Below are 15,595 nucleotides of genomic sequence, written 5' to 3' on the forward strand. Positions count from 1 at the left end.
CGTGCGATTTCACTAGATAAGGGAGAGAGTAAAAAGGCAAAGACTTTTCATTTTTGATTAAAGGGAAAAGGACTATTTCCCACCCAACTTTTAGGCCATTCTCAAACCTATACCCACGGAAGATAAAAAACCTTATTCCCAGCCATGACCAACCTGCCGTCCAAATTTCTAGTTAGGGACAAGGGTAAAATCGTCATGTTACCTATAAACTTTAAAATTTCACTATTTCCCCCCTTCAGGTTTTAAAAACTAACACCTTAACCTATCATCAAAGTTTGAAAAGTTTATATTTCACCCCTAGGGTTTGCTTCCTTCTTTGGCCACCACCAACAGCCGACGTATTCCACCAATCTCCCATCTCTGACTACAAAGGACGACGAAAGACAACCCTTCGTCACTCAGATCGAGACAACGAAATATTGTTCAGATCTAGAAGAACAAACAAAAGACGACGTTTCGTCGTCACATCTAGATGAAGCAACGAAGAGAGACCTCTTCGTCACACGGTAGTGCCTCTTCGTCACACCATGCGACGAGGAGATGAAGATCTCTTCATCACACCACCGTCATCACATCAGGAGAAGGAGGAGGTCGGAGACGATGTCGGAAGATGTAGTTGAAGAATAGGGGTGAAATTATTAGTTTGAAAGATATATGGGGCGGCTGAATTTTAAAAAATGTGGAAACCTTAAGTTTGGGGGTGAAAATGTTACTTTTCAAAGTTTAAAAACTTTAAATAAAGGTGAAATATTAGTTTCTAAAACCTAGGGGGCAAGGAGTAATAAACTTTATAACTTTTTAATATAAACAGTAAAATGATTATTTTACCCATCCATTTAATAAAAAAAATTAACAGAAGTTTGCCTATAGGTGAGAATAGGGTTTTTCATCTCCCGTGGGTGTAAGTTTGAGAATAGCCTAAAAGTTGGGTGGGAAATAGTCCTTTTCCCTTGATTTAAAATATAGACAATCATCTCATCTCTACAGTGGAATAAATAAATCAAGAGGCGTTGATTCTTGATATCCTATGAAAATGATCTTCACGGTACCTAAAAATAATGTCTATAATTGTAGGTTAATCTTGTTCTTCCAAACTAAAATAAAAAATAAAACAGTTTACACCTTGCAGCTTGGTGTTCAATACATAATTTCCCAATCTGTGGATTGTTAAAGACTTGAGCTTTGACACATTTAACTAGCATGCAAAACTTAGGCATCTCTGTCCCTAAATTATCCTGCTCATATTTGGAAACTTTCGGATACTTTTGTTTCAGCATCAACATAGAACTTTTGAATAAGCTTACCACTCAGGCCAGTCAAGTAGATTTTATGGCAAATTTTATGGGCTAATAGAAGGGCTAAATGATTATTATCATAGTCTCTTGTTTTTAGAGTTCTGTTCGGTAAAGAAAAATCAGTTGCAGTGCAAGAACTGCCTTCAATGGCAGACGCCATGTTCTCTATTCAGAGTTGTTCAATATATTTTCATACGGCCCCTTTAATCCAGCTAATAAAATGTGACCCTGCATAATTCAACTTTCTCTCGTATTCAAGTTTAGTTGTCACAAGTTAACTTCGAAATTGCAGAAATTGAGAGATGTGGTTGGGTGGTATTCTGAGATATGAATTGGGCGCCATCAGTTTAGTGAATGGAAGCGAAACCAGAAAGGGATTGAAAGAACAAGGAAAGCTGTGTCTCTTTTGGAGGTCAAGGCCCCACATCCAGGAAATAGAAGAGAAAAGACAAAAAGGTAAAGGAAACATCTTCATCCAGTTGCTGCAAGATGGACATTCTTTTAAGCTCAGCCTCTACAACATTATCTCTTCCCCTTATCATTCTGCTACCCTAATCTTTTCTAGTGCTGCGTTAGGCCCAGTGAAACTGCTTCAACAAGGATTGTGTATTTTTAGAGAAAATCAACGAAGTTAAAATGATTTGTTCTATTTTTCTTTCTGTGAAATTGCTTAAAATGAATTTGTTCTCTTTGTTTAGAAAGTTCAAAAAAAAAAAAATCCCAAAAATATCAAACACTTTCTGGCTATTTAAAAAGAAAGAAAGAAAGTTGCATGATAAAAACAAATAGACTACATGTCATCCAGTTAGAATATATAGAGACGACGTGTAGTCAGTTGACCATAACGTTAAATCGCAGTGTCATGTAGACGACAAGTCGTCCTTCCTTCCTTCCTTCATGAGACGTACAGGAGGACCCTTTGCCAGGTAGTCAAAATGTAACACGAAAAATGATATTAGGCTGGAAATGGCATCTGGTAATAACATAATTATCCAAAAATTTTATGGTCAAAGTTGTAATTTCAATGCAGTGAAGAATGCTTTTGCAATTAACAAAAATAATAAAACAATAAAATTAATAGTTTTTTAAGTGATTCGATCGCGAGATCGAAGCCTACGTACAATATTATATTAATGCTCTTTTTTACAATAAAATTTTTAGAAATAATTACATAAAGTAATCTAAATAGTGTGTCAAGAAATTTAAAAAATAAAATAAAATTTAATAAGATTCCACAAATATAAAATAATAAGAGATTTAAAGCCAAAACTTAAAGACCTATTATTATGTTTTTTATTTAATTTATGTATTTAAAAAAAAGATATTACCGTTATTTAAAAATAAATAGTGTTTAAATAGATAAGACGATAACTATACCAAATTGTCTATTCTTATTATAATTTGAATATTTTATACAAAGGTGAACCCTTGATTATATCAAGGCCAAATATATACACTTATACTATATGAGTTGAAATTGTTTTATATGTCCATGATGAGATACACATCTCCTGAGCTGAGCAGATGGACACATACCAAAGATCTGCCACATGGTGTATTGTGTTTAAAGTATAATTATTAGAGGGTGAATCCTATTAGCACAAGGCCATCCTAGGGAAAGGTTGCATTGCATGCCACATTCTAAAATTCTATAGCTCAAAGAAAAAGGGAGGGCAAAAGCTTAAGGCTTTTTGTCGATCAGTGGCCCACGTCACACCCAATTATATATTTTTGACCAGTCAGCAGAGCATAATTAAGATACTCGTGTAAGTTTTTAAACAATTATATTATATATTCACATAAAGGCCAAAGGATTTTGATTTTTTTTCAATTTTTTATTAATTAATTAATTATTAAAAATCTAAATATTCACTTAAAGGAGTATAATTTTAATATTTTTTATTAATAGAAAAATATTTAAGTAAAATATTTTATTTCTTTAAATGTTTAAAAATAAATAAAGAATTTGTTTTTTCTTTCTCACTGAAATGTGTTTGGAAAATTTAATGCAAATGAATAAAAAAGGAAAAATGAATTCCTTCCCGGCCTTTCCTTTGTTGCCCCTTAGTAGAGTGAGTCTACATAGTGAACGAACTAACAGGATGCAGAGATCGATTGATCAATATGAATCTCGAGGGTGGATGATTCACCACTGCCCCTTTGTCTTGGAGGCTCTTTAGCTAGAGAGACACTTGCTATCGTAACCTTTTCTCCCCGAGAAGAGTGACAAGCCCATTTTTGTTCGTGGCAGACACAATTTACAGAGCTCGTGTTTTGACGATTTTCACTGATTCGTTCGGCGAGTTTTTTTAAATTCTTTGGCGTAAAAAAAATTAAAAAAAAATTACTCAACAATCAAGCAGAGCTCTTACTTTCCTTACGCCATAACTTTGATTAAAGGCTACAATTCTCCAAGAAAAAATTTAATTGAAGCTTCTGATTGTTGATTAATTGATTACTCTTTGCAGAATGTTTTCTGGAACCGACGGGCCATATGCACTGTTTGCTGGGAAAGATGCATATAAAGGATTGATGCTGGGTTCATTAACAGAAACAAGTGATTTTACATAAGTACCCTTCTTACTAACAGAAAAATGTTAAAAGATAATCCTTTATGAGTGTTGAAGTTTTTAATAATTAATAGATGAGAGTTTGATAACACATCGATATCAAACCTTGGATGGGAATAAATCCTTCGGCCTCACATAAAAAAGAATTATGTTCCCAAAATAAAGGTTGGCACAGTTTAAGAAACAACTGTGAAATTTCCTCCTCAACGTATAAAACACTTTGAAGAGATCAGTGTACCAGCTCAACATTGAAAATCTTCGTCCCTTGTATTGAAGCAAACACCAACAACTAATTTTAAAGCAATTAAATGTGATGACATTGGCGCAATGGTTAAATACACAGTGAAACTATCAATTGGGTAGAGCAAGTGTGAGCAGCCAAACTACTAAACCTTTATTTCTACTATGACAACAGTATCATAAGGTTCCTTTGTTGACCTTGCCCCCACAAGCAAAACAGCATCCACAAGCATCCTTCATAAAATAATGATCATACCAATCATTTACAGAAGGGGGGTCTCCTTCCTTTTACAATATGGACAGTGACTTCATTGAAAAAGATTATGGAGACCACCACCAGTCAAGGTTCTGGTGAATTATTAAACAATTTTCAGTTCTTGACTGGGACACGCATAAAGCAATGACAGCTACATATTCAGTCTTGAAGGAGAATATTTAATTTCTACAGTGAGTTTAAGGATCACAACACGATATCTTCGATCAAATAACTAATATGGTAGCATATTTAGGTCCATGCTTTAAGGATGGCTGTCTGACCTCCACTTTAGACAAAAAGTTCCAAACATATAATTCTCTAACACACCAAGAGCTATAATTCTTCTTTTTGATTAATTATAAAGCATAAAGATTAACTATGAGGACTGATGCATACCTATCACAATAAGACGATGGAGAATTCCTCACAGTATTGCTATAGCATCCGTCCGATCTAAGTGCATAAGATAAACTTAAATGAAGCAAATCATGTGAGGATGTCACTTTCTGGCATCCATATCCGGAGAAGCTGATCATAAAATGAGGAAGTAGCCACCAAACTATTCTTTCTTTTGCCTTCCAGAGATATGCTCCCTCTATGCCAATCCGCACCATAAGCAAGGGAGTCATGCTTGGTATAAGTTTCAATTACTTTGGCTTTCTCCCCTCTAACATCAACAACTGCAAATCCATTGTGCATACAAGCTGTCAAGACCACACCTTGTATAAAAGGGTGGTGCTTGATTCTCCAAACTCCTCCCCCTAAACAAACGGAAGTTTCATTCACCGGCTTTGAGATTGACCTTACATCCCATAACCTTAGATACTCATCATAACTACCAGTAAGAACAATATTAGGATCATTAGGACTCTTCGCAATACAACAAACACCCATCTTGTGAGTCTTGGAGTTCTGAAATGCCAGTATGGATGAACCATCCCGTATATCCCAACAACTGAATTTGCAGTCATCTGAGCCAGTGTACACCAGATGAGGTTGGTGAATGTCAAACGTAATGGCCCATAGCTCGAAATCATGTGCTTTCCATTCTTGCTGAATTTCTAGTTTTGACTCTTCAAGGGAGATAATTGAAACAGAACCATCAGAAAGACCAACCGAGATAGATGTGGCTGATGGGTTCCACTCCAGGCAAAGGCACATGGAGGGGCTGATCTTTTCGCAATTGACATCTCTTAGAAAACCCCCTGCAATTTTAATGAATAATTAAAAAAAAAAAATCATCGCCAACTTTATAATTTAGCAAGCAACATTGTTCAAAGCTTCGGTAAAAAATTAACACACACTTGCTGATTACTATACTAAGAAGCTAAGACAATGCTAAGTTGCTAATATATTAACTTATACACCTCTAGTTTCTGAATCGTCTAGAGAGTACTCGAGGTTATAAACCTTCACATAACCATCAGCATCAGCTTGGGCAAGCAAAGGACCCACACTACCACCAACTGGGCTCCATTTAATATCAAAAATTCCAGCTGTATCCCTTCTATACAACAATTCAAGATTGTTCTCTTCAGCATTGACATTGAATAGCGAAATGCTCCCCGTTCGACTTGGCTTATCACCTTCTTGTAAAGTATACGTAGAAGCCGCAAGAACCCAATGGTAACCGTCATGTGGACAAAACTCGACGGCGTCAGCGTTGCCGTCAAGCTTGCAGTGCGCCACATCCATAACAACAACTGTTCAAACATAAAAATCCGAAGAGATTTGAGCTCGGCATTTCATCAAACAGTTTGTGTGTAAATGAGCAACCCGATAGACACAGAGAGAGAGAGAGATTTTACCGTTTGTGAAGGAAACGTTTAAATTTATGAATTTGTCGGGAGGGAATACGAAGAAGCAATGCAAGCGAGAATAGAGTAAGGCGATGTTTGGGGATTCAGAATTCTTAGTCGAGAATCGGTTAGAGTTAAATCCCGCGCTTGGTTTGGAATGGAGACAGAGCGAAGTGGGAGTTAAAAGAATAATAACTTAATATATGCTTTTGGTGCACATTTGTGAGCTTATTATATCAAGCTATTTTACACATATTCTCAAGGGATAATTTATTTATAATATAATGTTTGAGGAATGGCTGCTCTCACATGCTTTATTCTCTAAAATAATAATAATAATAATAATACTAAGAGAATGAATCATGATTATAAGCTAGCTCCACTCCACTACTCCATTTGATAATAATTCTTAATCCACCACAAACCAAAGAATTTTAACTACTTGTAAGGACTAATGCTTGAAGCATGCATGTTACATATTCTATTCTAGTTTGAAAAGCATCGAGGGTTTATTTATTTTAATTAAAAATAAAATTATATGTACTCGATTTTAAATATTTAATTAGATATTTTGATAATATGTTATTATATGATCAAGTAATTTTAAATTTAAAAATATATTTAATTATATTATAATATATTAATTTGAGTATCCAATTAAGTGTACAAAATTAGGTGTATATAATATTTTTTTTCACCTAATTCTACCAGCTATGTCCCTCATTCTTTATGTACTATAAGAATCATGGGATGAGTTTATAAATGGGAAAGGGTGGGGTTGAAGAGATGGTTAAAGGCCACGAGATCATGGCTTAAGTGTGAAAAGCTTCCAATCTATTATTCAGGTATTAATTAAGTTTATAGTATGTTGTTACAGTTGAATTTCTCAGTCTCACCAAGAGATGGAGATCTTTTTATCGCATTACCGTCGTTGCACCAAGAGAAAAAAGAAGTCAGAGACGACGTCTAAAGATAAAGTTGAAGAATGAGGGTGAAACTTGCTATAAGGGGCGATTGAGTTTTAAAAAAAATATCGAAACCCTAAGTTTGGGAGTAAAAAGGTCACTTTTTAAAATTTAAAAATTTTAGGTAAAGTGAAATGTTAGTTTTTAAAATTTGAGAGAAGAGTAATAAACTTTATAACTTTTTAATATAAACAGCAAAACGATTATGTTATCCCTCCCTTTAATATAAAAAATTAACATAAGTTTGGCTATGGGTGGGAGAAGGGGTCTTTCACCTTCTATGAGTATATGTTTAAGAATGGTCTAAAATTTGGGTGGGAAATAGTTCTTTTCCCTTTTTAATATGCAACTTGCTAAGTAAACATAATAAACAAATTACTATTTAAGTTTTAAACTAATTCTGTTTTTTTAATTTTTTAAATTAATGGATTTTGTTAACTTTAATAACTCACAAATATATATTTAAGTTTTAAAAAATGAGGTGATGTGAATTTGTAAAAAGAGTAGACCTAGGTGAGAATTATGATTAAATTTAAATCGAATCGAGTTTAAATTTGGTTCGATTTATAATAATTAAGCTTGAGCTTAAATTTGGGTTTGTCGAGCTCAGTTGGAGCTCGATTCAAATTTGAACTTTAACTAATTCGTTATTAAAATAACATTATTTTAATAAATATTGATCAAAATGATATCGTTTTATATCAAAATTTATAGTTTATGAACTTGACGAGTAGCTTGAGTTCGAAGTTATAGACTCGAGTTTGAGCTCATTTAGGGTTGACTTATTCTGAGTTTATTTAAATCAAATTTAAATTTGAACTTGAATAAATCCGATTTGATTATAGTTTTAATGAGAATAAATCCGGCTGCTTTTTGAAAAAATTAAAAACTGTGCAAGATACCCAAATCAAGTAAAAATTACGTGTCAAAAAGAGGGAATATTGATGTGTGCATTGGATGAACTCAACCGTTGAAGAAGAGACAAGTAAAATTCAACTCTAACGTGAGCCGTGAAGGAATCTCAAAGTAGAGTTTAGGGTTTAATATATTTATTTAATAGAATTTGGAACACTTTTCAAAGGGAACGAGAGAGAGAGAGAGAGAGCTGAAAGGTGATTCAACGGTCATAAGTCATTGTATCATCAATGATAATCTCTTTTTTGTTTTAAATGAAAAGCGATTTCCACTATGATGATCAGATACAATTTATTAAGTGGGGACTCCGAGTCCAACTAGCTCAATCATGAAGCAAGAAATGTTCATTTTCTACTCTTAAAAGCAATTTTATTTATAGGAAATTACAAGCAGACAGACAAGTCTTTGTTGAAACTCATAATTTAACCTTGAAGACGATGAAGTGAATTGTTTATGTTGATTTATTTGGTTCAGGGTTTTTAATTAATTAGTGGAAGAGATGAAGATGAAAGCATTGACTGACATGAGGAAGAGGAAGATACTTCACAGGAAGTGATGATAACGCGCTTCAGGGAAACGTGGTGGCAGCAGAGATGAAAAGAGTGAAAAGAAGGAACTTACAGAGGAGGGCCAGGGAGGTCTGAGCTTCTACTTGTTCGTACGCTAAAAATCAAACCCTCCAATATGGCTTACTGTGTCTATCTCGACCACTGTCACTAGACTCACTACCATCTCCACGAAAGCAATTACCCTTGTTAATTTCACTTTCACTCACACTCTTCATCACTGTAATATTAAGACTCTCTCTGTCACTTCATTTATTTGCTTCTTCACTTCTCTCGCCTTTTCCACACGCAACTTTCCATGTCTTTTTAACCCTCGTTTCATTAACTCCATCAGCACCATATCTTCAGGTGTTTTGTTATTAATAACTACACAAAAACTCAGTTTTCTGTATCTTCTTCTTCTTCATCTTCTTTAATGATGGATGAGCTGTACGCTCTCCATTCAGGCCTAGATTATTCTATGCAGCAGGCGCCTGCAGAGAATATGGTTACTTGGACAAACTATCAAGATATTTCAACCGCCGTTGTTACTTTTGGTGATAGGCATCCTGTTTATGGATCGGAACAGTTGGGGTCCGGTTCTTCCGGGATATCTGATGCTGCTTCAATGGTGCCTGAAATTCAAAGAAACGGTTCAGACGAACAAGCTGCTGTTTCCAGTGCAATTAGAGCTAGAATCGCTTCTCATCCTCTTTACCCTAAACTACTTGAAGCCTATATTGATTGCCAGAAGGTATATACGCGGATTATATTAAGTCCTGTAAGGCCTTCACTTGTTTTCTGTGAAGACGGTGTTCCATTTTCATATTGCAAATATGGAAGTCATAATCTACCTCAAGCTTGTGAAAAGATACAGTGAAGAAAAAGCTAATTTAGACGATAGTAAAAGCTGTAGAAAATTAGAAAAAACAGAAGATGAGAAGGATATTTTAGTTTGTGTATTTATAGTAATTTCTAGTTGTAGATTCAACTACTTAATTATCAATATCAGGTCTCACTTATGTAACCTTGAAATAGAATGATATTTATATGTCTTATTTGCTTAGTAATTAGTGTTGTTCAGTGCTCGTTAAGAGCCAGACTTTTCCCGCGGTTATGATCGTTGCTTCAGACTTTCAGGACTTAGAAATTCTATTCGTCATTTTTTCTGTTTTTGATTTTCGTTTTTTCAAGTTGGCTTTCAGTGAAACTTTAGCGATGCGTGTTTCAGGTAGGAGCGCCACCGGAGATATCTCTTTTGTTGGATGAAATCAGGCGAGAAAATGATATTAATAGGCGAAACACTGTCGTTTCGAGTTGCTTAGGGGCCGATCCCCAGCTTGACGAATTCATGGTTCCCATCTCGCTCTCTCTGTAAACTGAGTTTCTTGTTTATTTACACCAAACCCTAATCGGAATTGTCTCTCTCACAAATCTCAGTTTCTTATCCAATAGACCGAAACCCTAATTATAAATTTCCCTACTATTGTCTTCCCCCCTTGTATTGTCATTTCAGTGCAAATGCAATCTCTCGACCATTCATCTTTCTTTGATTTCATTTATGATTAATTTTCATTGATGTTTTTTTTATTTTTCTCAAGGACACTTACTGCGATATACTGGTGAAGTATAAATCGGATCTCTCGAAGCCTTTTGATGAAGCAACCGCGTTTATAAACAATATGGAAATGCAGCTCAGTAAACTCTGCACTGCTGGTTTTAATCTCTCTCTCTCTTCTCTATCTCAATAGCATGCTTAGCGATAATTTTTAATTAATTTAATGCAGTTTGTTGATGTTTGTGCTGTAGAGATGTTAATTTTCCCCGTGTATGTGGCTACCTTTGTATTTCTTTATTAGCTTAGTTGTGTGTGATACAGCTACATGATCAAATAGAAAGTAGAAACCTATTTTCTTAAGGGAAGAAAATTAGGCTCACGTTGGCAGGCAAACGCACATGAATAATAGTGATTGCATTTATAGGCCGTGCTCCCATGTTGGGTTCTGAATTGCCTCTGCAGCCTAAATATTAGATCAGATCTTCGTCCTTTCTATTGTTGATTTGTGATTTTAGTGCTTAAAGTCTTTTATGTCCGTAGCCTCCTGTTTCCTTTCTGCTATTGGGAATAAAACTTAAATCTTAAAAGAAATAAAGAAAACGTGGAGACATCTTCGCCACAGTGAGGCTTTTAAACAATTGAGCTGGTTTTTCTTCTACTAAATATGGTTGTTGCTGTGCTAGTATGGATGAGGCATTTAATACTTGCGAAATCATGATCATTGTTTAATGTTTTCAACTGTCTATATCAAATTGGCTACTGCATGGATATCGGTAATATTAGGGAGGGTATTTGGATGTATATGAAAAACTTTGCTGAAGCACTTGTTGAACCAACTTGTACTTCATGAGTCAAATTTACTGAAGCAATTTACATGTAAATGTTTAATTTCATTTTTTCAAATCTAAACCAAATCTATCTCCACCTTGGTGTATGTGAGATTTACTTTCTATACTGTTTGTACAACACCAACACCAAACGTTTCAATTGGTTGAGCATACTAGTGGTCCTAGTTTTCTGCAATATTAATGCAAATAGTTATGGTAATTCATTTGCCTTTTTCTTTTGTCTGCTGTAAAAGATTTTTTTACTAATTGACATCTGTAATGGTAGTGTTTTTATCCGTATTTCTGGTTTTATGACTAGATTTTCTGTTTCCAGTGGAGTGTGGGTTGCTGTGCATGCCTGAGTAGGAATTTAAAACAACTACTCGACAATGGTCTACTGTGAAAGTCTATTTAAATGCTTGTCTTCTGAAAAATATTTCTTTTCACATTAAAAAAAGTCTAGAGAATAGTTGCAGTTCACATGTATAAAATATAATCTCAAGTGAAAGCAAATCTCGTTTCTCCATCATCCACATCATTAACATAAATGGATACCCATTAGAATCTTTCGATGAACACAAGATATCATGGTAGAGTCGAGTACAAATAGTTAGGTTCCCAAAATATTACATTTCCTTAAGTTAGGTCACTGATCTCCTCTTCTATTACTTTCGATTTTCATGATCACTGATGATTCTATTTTGAGGTTGAGTAAATAATAAAATAATGGATGGATTTATAGGGTTTCGTAATGAGTACAGATGGACTTTGTCGCCGGAGTTGGTATTTATTTATACTTTTGTACTGTCACAGCAACAATCGTATATATATAATATGGTTCTAGCTATTTTTAGCATCACTTGACAGAATATATGTATTATTAATTCGTTATACCTGTTGCTGCACTGCTTTGAGGTTCTGGATTTGGATTGGAACGAAGTACCTTTTATGTGTAAAGCCAGTGATTAATATACTTTTCGATATGGTTATGTGTGAACCTAAAGTCTGAATTTAAAAGGAAGATATCACTGTAGAGGCATATGGCTTGTTAGCCATTGAAGGTTTTTGTCTGAGGGGCTTTGTTCTCTTTTTCAGTTAATGCATGCTGGAACTGATTCTTTGAATTTTCTAGTGTGGCGCTTGTGTACACTAGACTTATCTTGAAAATAAAATTTTGAGTAACATAGGATCATCACATGCTCTTAATTTAATTATATAGGGTCTAATTAAAAATCTGAATCGTATTTGTCTTTGAAATGTTTTTATTAAAGCTATCTTTGTTTGTCTCTTGGGAGATTCACGACATGTTCATAACAATCCTTAAGATTGAACGTATTTATCAAATTTATAAGACTTGTTTAACATCTTATTGGAGAGATCTTGAATCACCCCAAGATATGCCTCTTCTTTATACGTTATCACATATCGTCTTTTTTCCATATGATAATTCGTCATCCTTAAATATAGTATTTGGTGTAGAACGCACATTTGATGAATTAACATTTAAATCTTGTTTGTATGTGCCTACCATGTATCTTGTCTTCTCATTGTTTGCTAAAAAAAGTCGTCTTGTATCTCACCATGAACATGCAGCATTAATGTAATTGGTTTTTGTTTTATGTGGATATCCCTAGAATTTGAATATGCAGTGCAAGATTGAAATCATTCAAAAGGTTATTTGTCAAGGTTTTTGTCTGTGATGTTACATTTATGAGGTGTGATGGCATGTTCATTCTCTAGATCTATTGCTTAGTTACAGGTGGGCAATGCTTAGCCTGCAATTTTAATTTTCTCTTTATTTAAGATATTTTCCTTTGATGTTAATTACTTCACATCCTTAATAAACCTATTACCATATGTCAGTATTTTGTTGATGCTGATACTAATTCATACCTTTACAACCAGACAGTTGACCATATTTACAATTTTTTTGAGTTTAGCCTTACCATGTTATTATACATGGTCATTTTTAATTTTAGAGTTATTTTGAACGACTTTGGACAACTGGACTACTGGTGCAGGAAAATGTACATTTGGATTTATCTATCTATAATAAGGTATGCTTATAGTTTTTGTCTTTGTGCTATAAAAATTAAGAATTGCTGACACTCTGTCTGAATATGACTTAAAAGAGTGTTGTCTCTACCAATCGATAAGTTTTGGCATTCTTATCTAACACCTACTGGGCACTGGGTGTTTATCTTAAATCAGTGATTAGGAGGTTCCTTGTTTTGTTTTGCCTGTCATTTACAATGCACCTAAAACAAATTTAGCTTTACCAGAGAAACAATAAAGATGAGATATCTAGGGTTCTGTTAATTTGTTTAAGATTCTGATTTTCCGGTTATGCTCTATTATTTTCAAGTAAGCGGCACTTTTTTTTCCTTGTTGAGGCAATGATAAGTCGAGAGTTGGGTCCTGTTAGGAATTTACGTCTCTTGTGCAGCGGGGCTGCATTTGTTTATCCAACTGAGAGCTCGGGGATGGCAAAATTGCGGGTCTTCAACTTCATGAATATGGAAAATTTAACCTACGTGGGCCAAGCTTCTGCATGGTGATTTACATGCTGCCTCAATTCTCGAACCGATAAACATAAGGGAAAGCAGAAACTGTAAATGCTAGTGCTAGGCTATTTCAAAGATAAACCATGCACAAATCAATGCCCTCGGCCTCCATTATAAGTAGGGGACCATTTAATCTAAGTGAAAAAATGGAAGTCTCCCGCGGTTATCGCTGCAGCCAGCTGCCATATCATCATTAAGATTCACTCTCTGCAACCCAGTTAGGGTTATTCGCTTTAGAAAGTGGTTTCTAGCCACAATTGACACATGTGATATCACTGTCACTCCTTTCTCTGTGTTTGGCTCTGTTGTCTCGTGGGAGATACAAGTAATAATTTATTATACTCAACTTGAATGACTTTTCGATAACTGAGTCTGAACCCAGAACAATATCTTTGTATTTTGTGTCCAAATTTTCTTTTCCAACAAAACTGTGTGGTTGGGGGGAGTGTACGTGAATGGCTTTGCTGTTTTAGTGACAGAGATTGGGAAGATGAAAAAGTAGTGCGTGCCTTGCGCGTTACCTCTTTCTATCAACAGTCAAACACTCGACAGTAAACTATGCCTGCCGCAAGACCGCCGTACCCTCCATCTGTCATTCTGATACGACTAGACGGGCCTTCCGAATATTTTTCTTTGCCGCCACTCTCACACACCCCCACGCTGTCTCTTTCTCCGATACACACACACGCTTTCTTTAAAATGTGAAAGAAAGTACAAGTGTTACATCACATCCGGGGTAACCATGCAGCAGGCTTATCTTGCATCTTTCTCTTTCTAATTTTATTTATCAAATATTTTTTTTAGCAGTTTTAGGAAAACTACAGCATGGGTAGGTATATGAATGGAAGATTTGTGCAAGATTCTTTAACGTGGACAATTCATAAGAAAATAAATATGTTTAGAATATGTGACAATTTCTTACTTAATAATATGATTAACATCAATGTTCATGGCAGATGAAGGTTTTGGGTCATCTGATGAAGATTATAGTGGGGGTGAGAGTGAGGTTGCTGAATGTTTACGGACGCCACCGGTGGACCGGGAGCTGAAGGATAAACTCTTTCGTAAATATGGTGGTTTTATTAGCAGCTTGAAGCATGAATTCTCTAAAAAGAAGAAAAAGGGAAAACTACCTAAAGAAGCCAGGCAAATATTGTTTGATTGGTGGAGTGTTCACAACAAATGGCCATACCCCACGGTATAATTATTTCCACAGTTTTATATATCAGATTGATTTAAGCAGATGGGCATTATAGTTTATTGTTAATTTGATAATGGTTTGGAATATATTTTTGGCTTTGTCCTGATAATAACACAGGAAGCAGATAAGGTTCAACTGGCGGAATCAACCGGGCTAGACCAGAGGCAGATAAACAATTGGTTCATCAATCAAAGGAAAAGGCACTGGAAACCTGCAGAGAGTATGCAATTAACTGTTATGGATAGGCTGTATGCACCATTTTACATGAATGAATAAGTGTGCTGGGAATGGGATTAGCTTCATATCACTTATGTATATTCTTAAGCACTACCTTGTGGTTGTCCCAAAACACAGCAATCTCCTAAAATGATTTAAGATATATGTAAATGGTGAATTAATATTTGATATAATGACAGTTATATTTAATCAATGCTCCTCCATTGTTATCTGTATGTAAACTCTTTTAATCTTATTTTTCTTCTATGTGTTAATGCCGAGGATGGAATAGCGGTAATGCATAAGAGTGCCGCCAATTTTGTCATGCAAACTTGATTTTGAAATGCATTTATATCACATTAGTCAAGTGTTAGGCTAAAAGACTTGTTTGAAATTTTAAACATATATCTTCTAACTTTACTTTTATAAATTTAAGCATTTATGCATTATTAAAATTTTTTATTAGGACAATGATAAAGTTGTTATTTTATTAATAATATTAAAGAAATTATAATTTTTTTTTTTTTTTTTTTAAAAACTAATAATTATATTCTATTTTCAAAATTTTTTCAGTTTTGAAAAGTAGTTGCTTTCCTGCCCTCTTAGTTATCGTTGTTATCGGATGATAGTTGGAAAGGGAGGGA

At 34.7% G+C, this 15,595-nt stretch overlaps 2 protein-coding genes and 1 long non-coding RNA gene across 3 annotated transcripts; 2 read left to right on the top strand and 1 right to left on the bottom strand.

The window, feature by feature from the left end:
* Window positions 1-4,236: 4,236 nt before the first annotated feature.
* Window positions 4,237-6,497, bottom strand: LOC123211664 (diphthine methyltransferase homolog). The gene is made up of 3 exons (XM_044630466.1): window positions 6,170-6,497; window positions 5,729-6,064; window positions 4,237-5,566 (listed from the first exon to the last, which is right to left on the bottom strand). Exons 2-3 carry the CDS (start codon window positions 6,054-6,056, stop codon window positions 4,848-4,850), a joined length of 1,047 nt encoding a protein of 348 aa, XP_044486401.1. The 5' UTR covers window positions 6,057-6,064; window positions 6,170-6,497; the 3' UTR covers window positions 4,237-4,847.
* Window positions 6,498-8,379: 1,882 nt separating this feature from the next.
* LOC123211666 (homeobox protein knotted-1-like 6) lies at window positions 8,380-15,165 on the top strand. The gene is made up of 5 exons (XM_044630469.1): window positions 8,380-9,339; window positions 9,817-9,939; window positions 10,187-10,301; window positions 14,491-14,732; window positions 14,853-15,165. The coding sequence occupies exons 1-5, from the start codon at window positions 9,022-9,024 to the stop codon at window positions 15,009-15,011; spliced, it is 957 nt and encodes a 318-aa protein (XP_044486404.1). The 5' UTR covers window positions 8,380-9,021; the 3' UTR covers window positions 15,012-15,165.
* Window positions 10,308-14,356, top strand: LOC123211667. The gene is made up of 2 exons (XR_006501441.1): window positions 10,308-13,027; window positions 13,396-14,356. It is a non-coding gene; the product is annotated as an uncharacterized LOC123211667 (long non-coding RNA).
* Window positions 15,166-15,595: the final 430 nt, after the last annotated feature.

This window comes from Mangifera indica, chromosome 3 (assembly GCF_011075055.1).
Source record: "Mangifera indica cultivar Alphonso chromosome 3, CATAS_Mindica_2.1, whole genome shotgun sequence".
Taxonomy (NCBI): Eukaryota; Viridiplantae; Streptophyta; class Magnoliopsida; order Sapindales; family Anacardiaceae; genus Mangifera; species Mangifera indica.

What these genes read in the sequence shown, in the direction of transcription:
- LOC123211666 (XM_044630469.1), top strand. Translation starts at nt 9,022, where the DNA reads ATGATGGATGAGCTGTACGCTCTCCATTCAGGCCTAGATTATTCTATG. An exon ending in CCTATATTGATTGCCAGAAG is followed by an intron (nt 9,340 to 9,816) that starts GTATATACGCGG and finishes TGCGTGTTTCAG; the next exon opens with GTAGGAGCGCCACCGGAGAT. An exon ending in CCCAGCTTGACGAATTCATG is followed by an intron (nt 9,940 to 10,186) that starts GTTCCCATCTCG and finishes ATTTTTCTCAAG; the next exon opens with GACACTTACTGCGATATACT.
- LOC123211664 (XM_044630466.1), bottom strand. Translation starts at nt 6,056, where the DNA reads ATGGATGTGGCGCACTGCAAGCTTGACGGCAACGCTGACGCCGTCGAG. An exon ending in AGACGATTCAGAAACTAGAG is followed by an intron (nt 5,567 to 5,728) that starts GTGTATAAGTTA and finishes TTAAAATTGCAG; the next exon opens with GGGGTTTTCTAAGAGATGTC.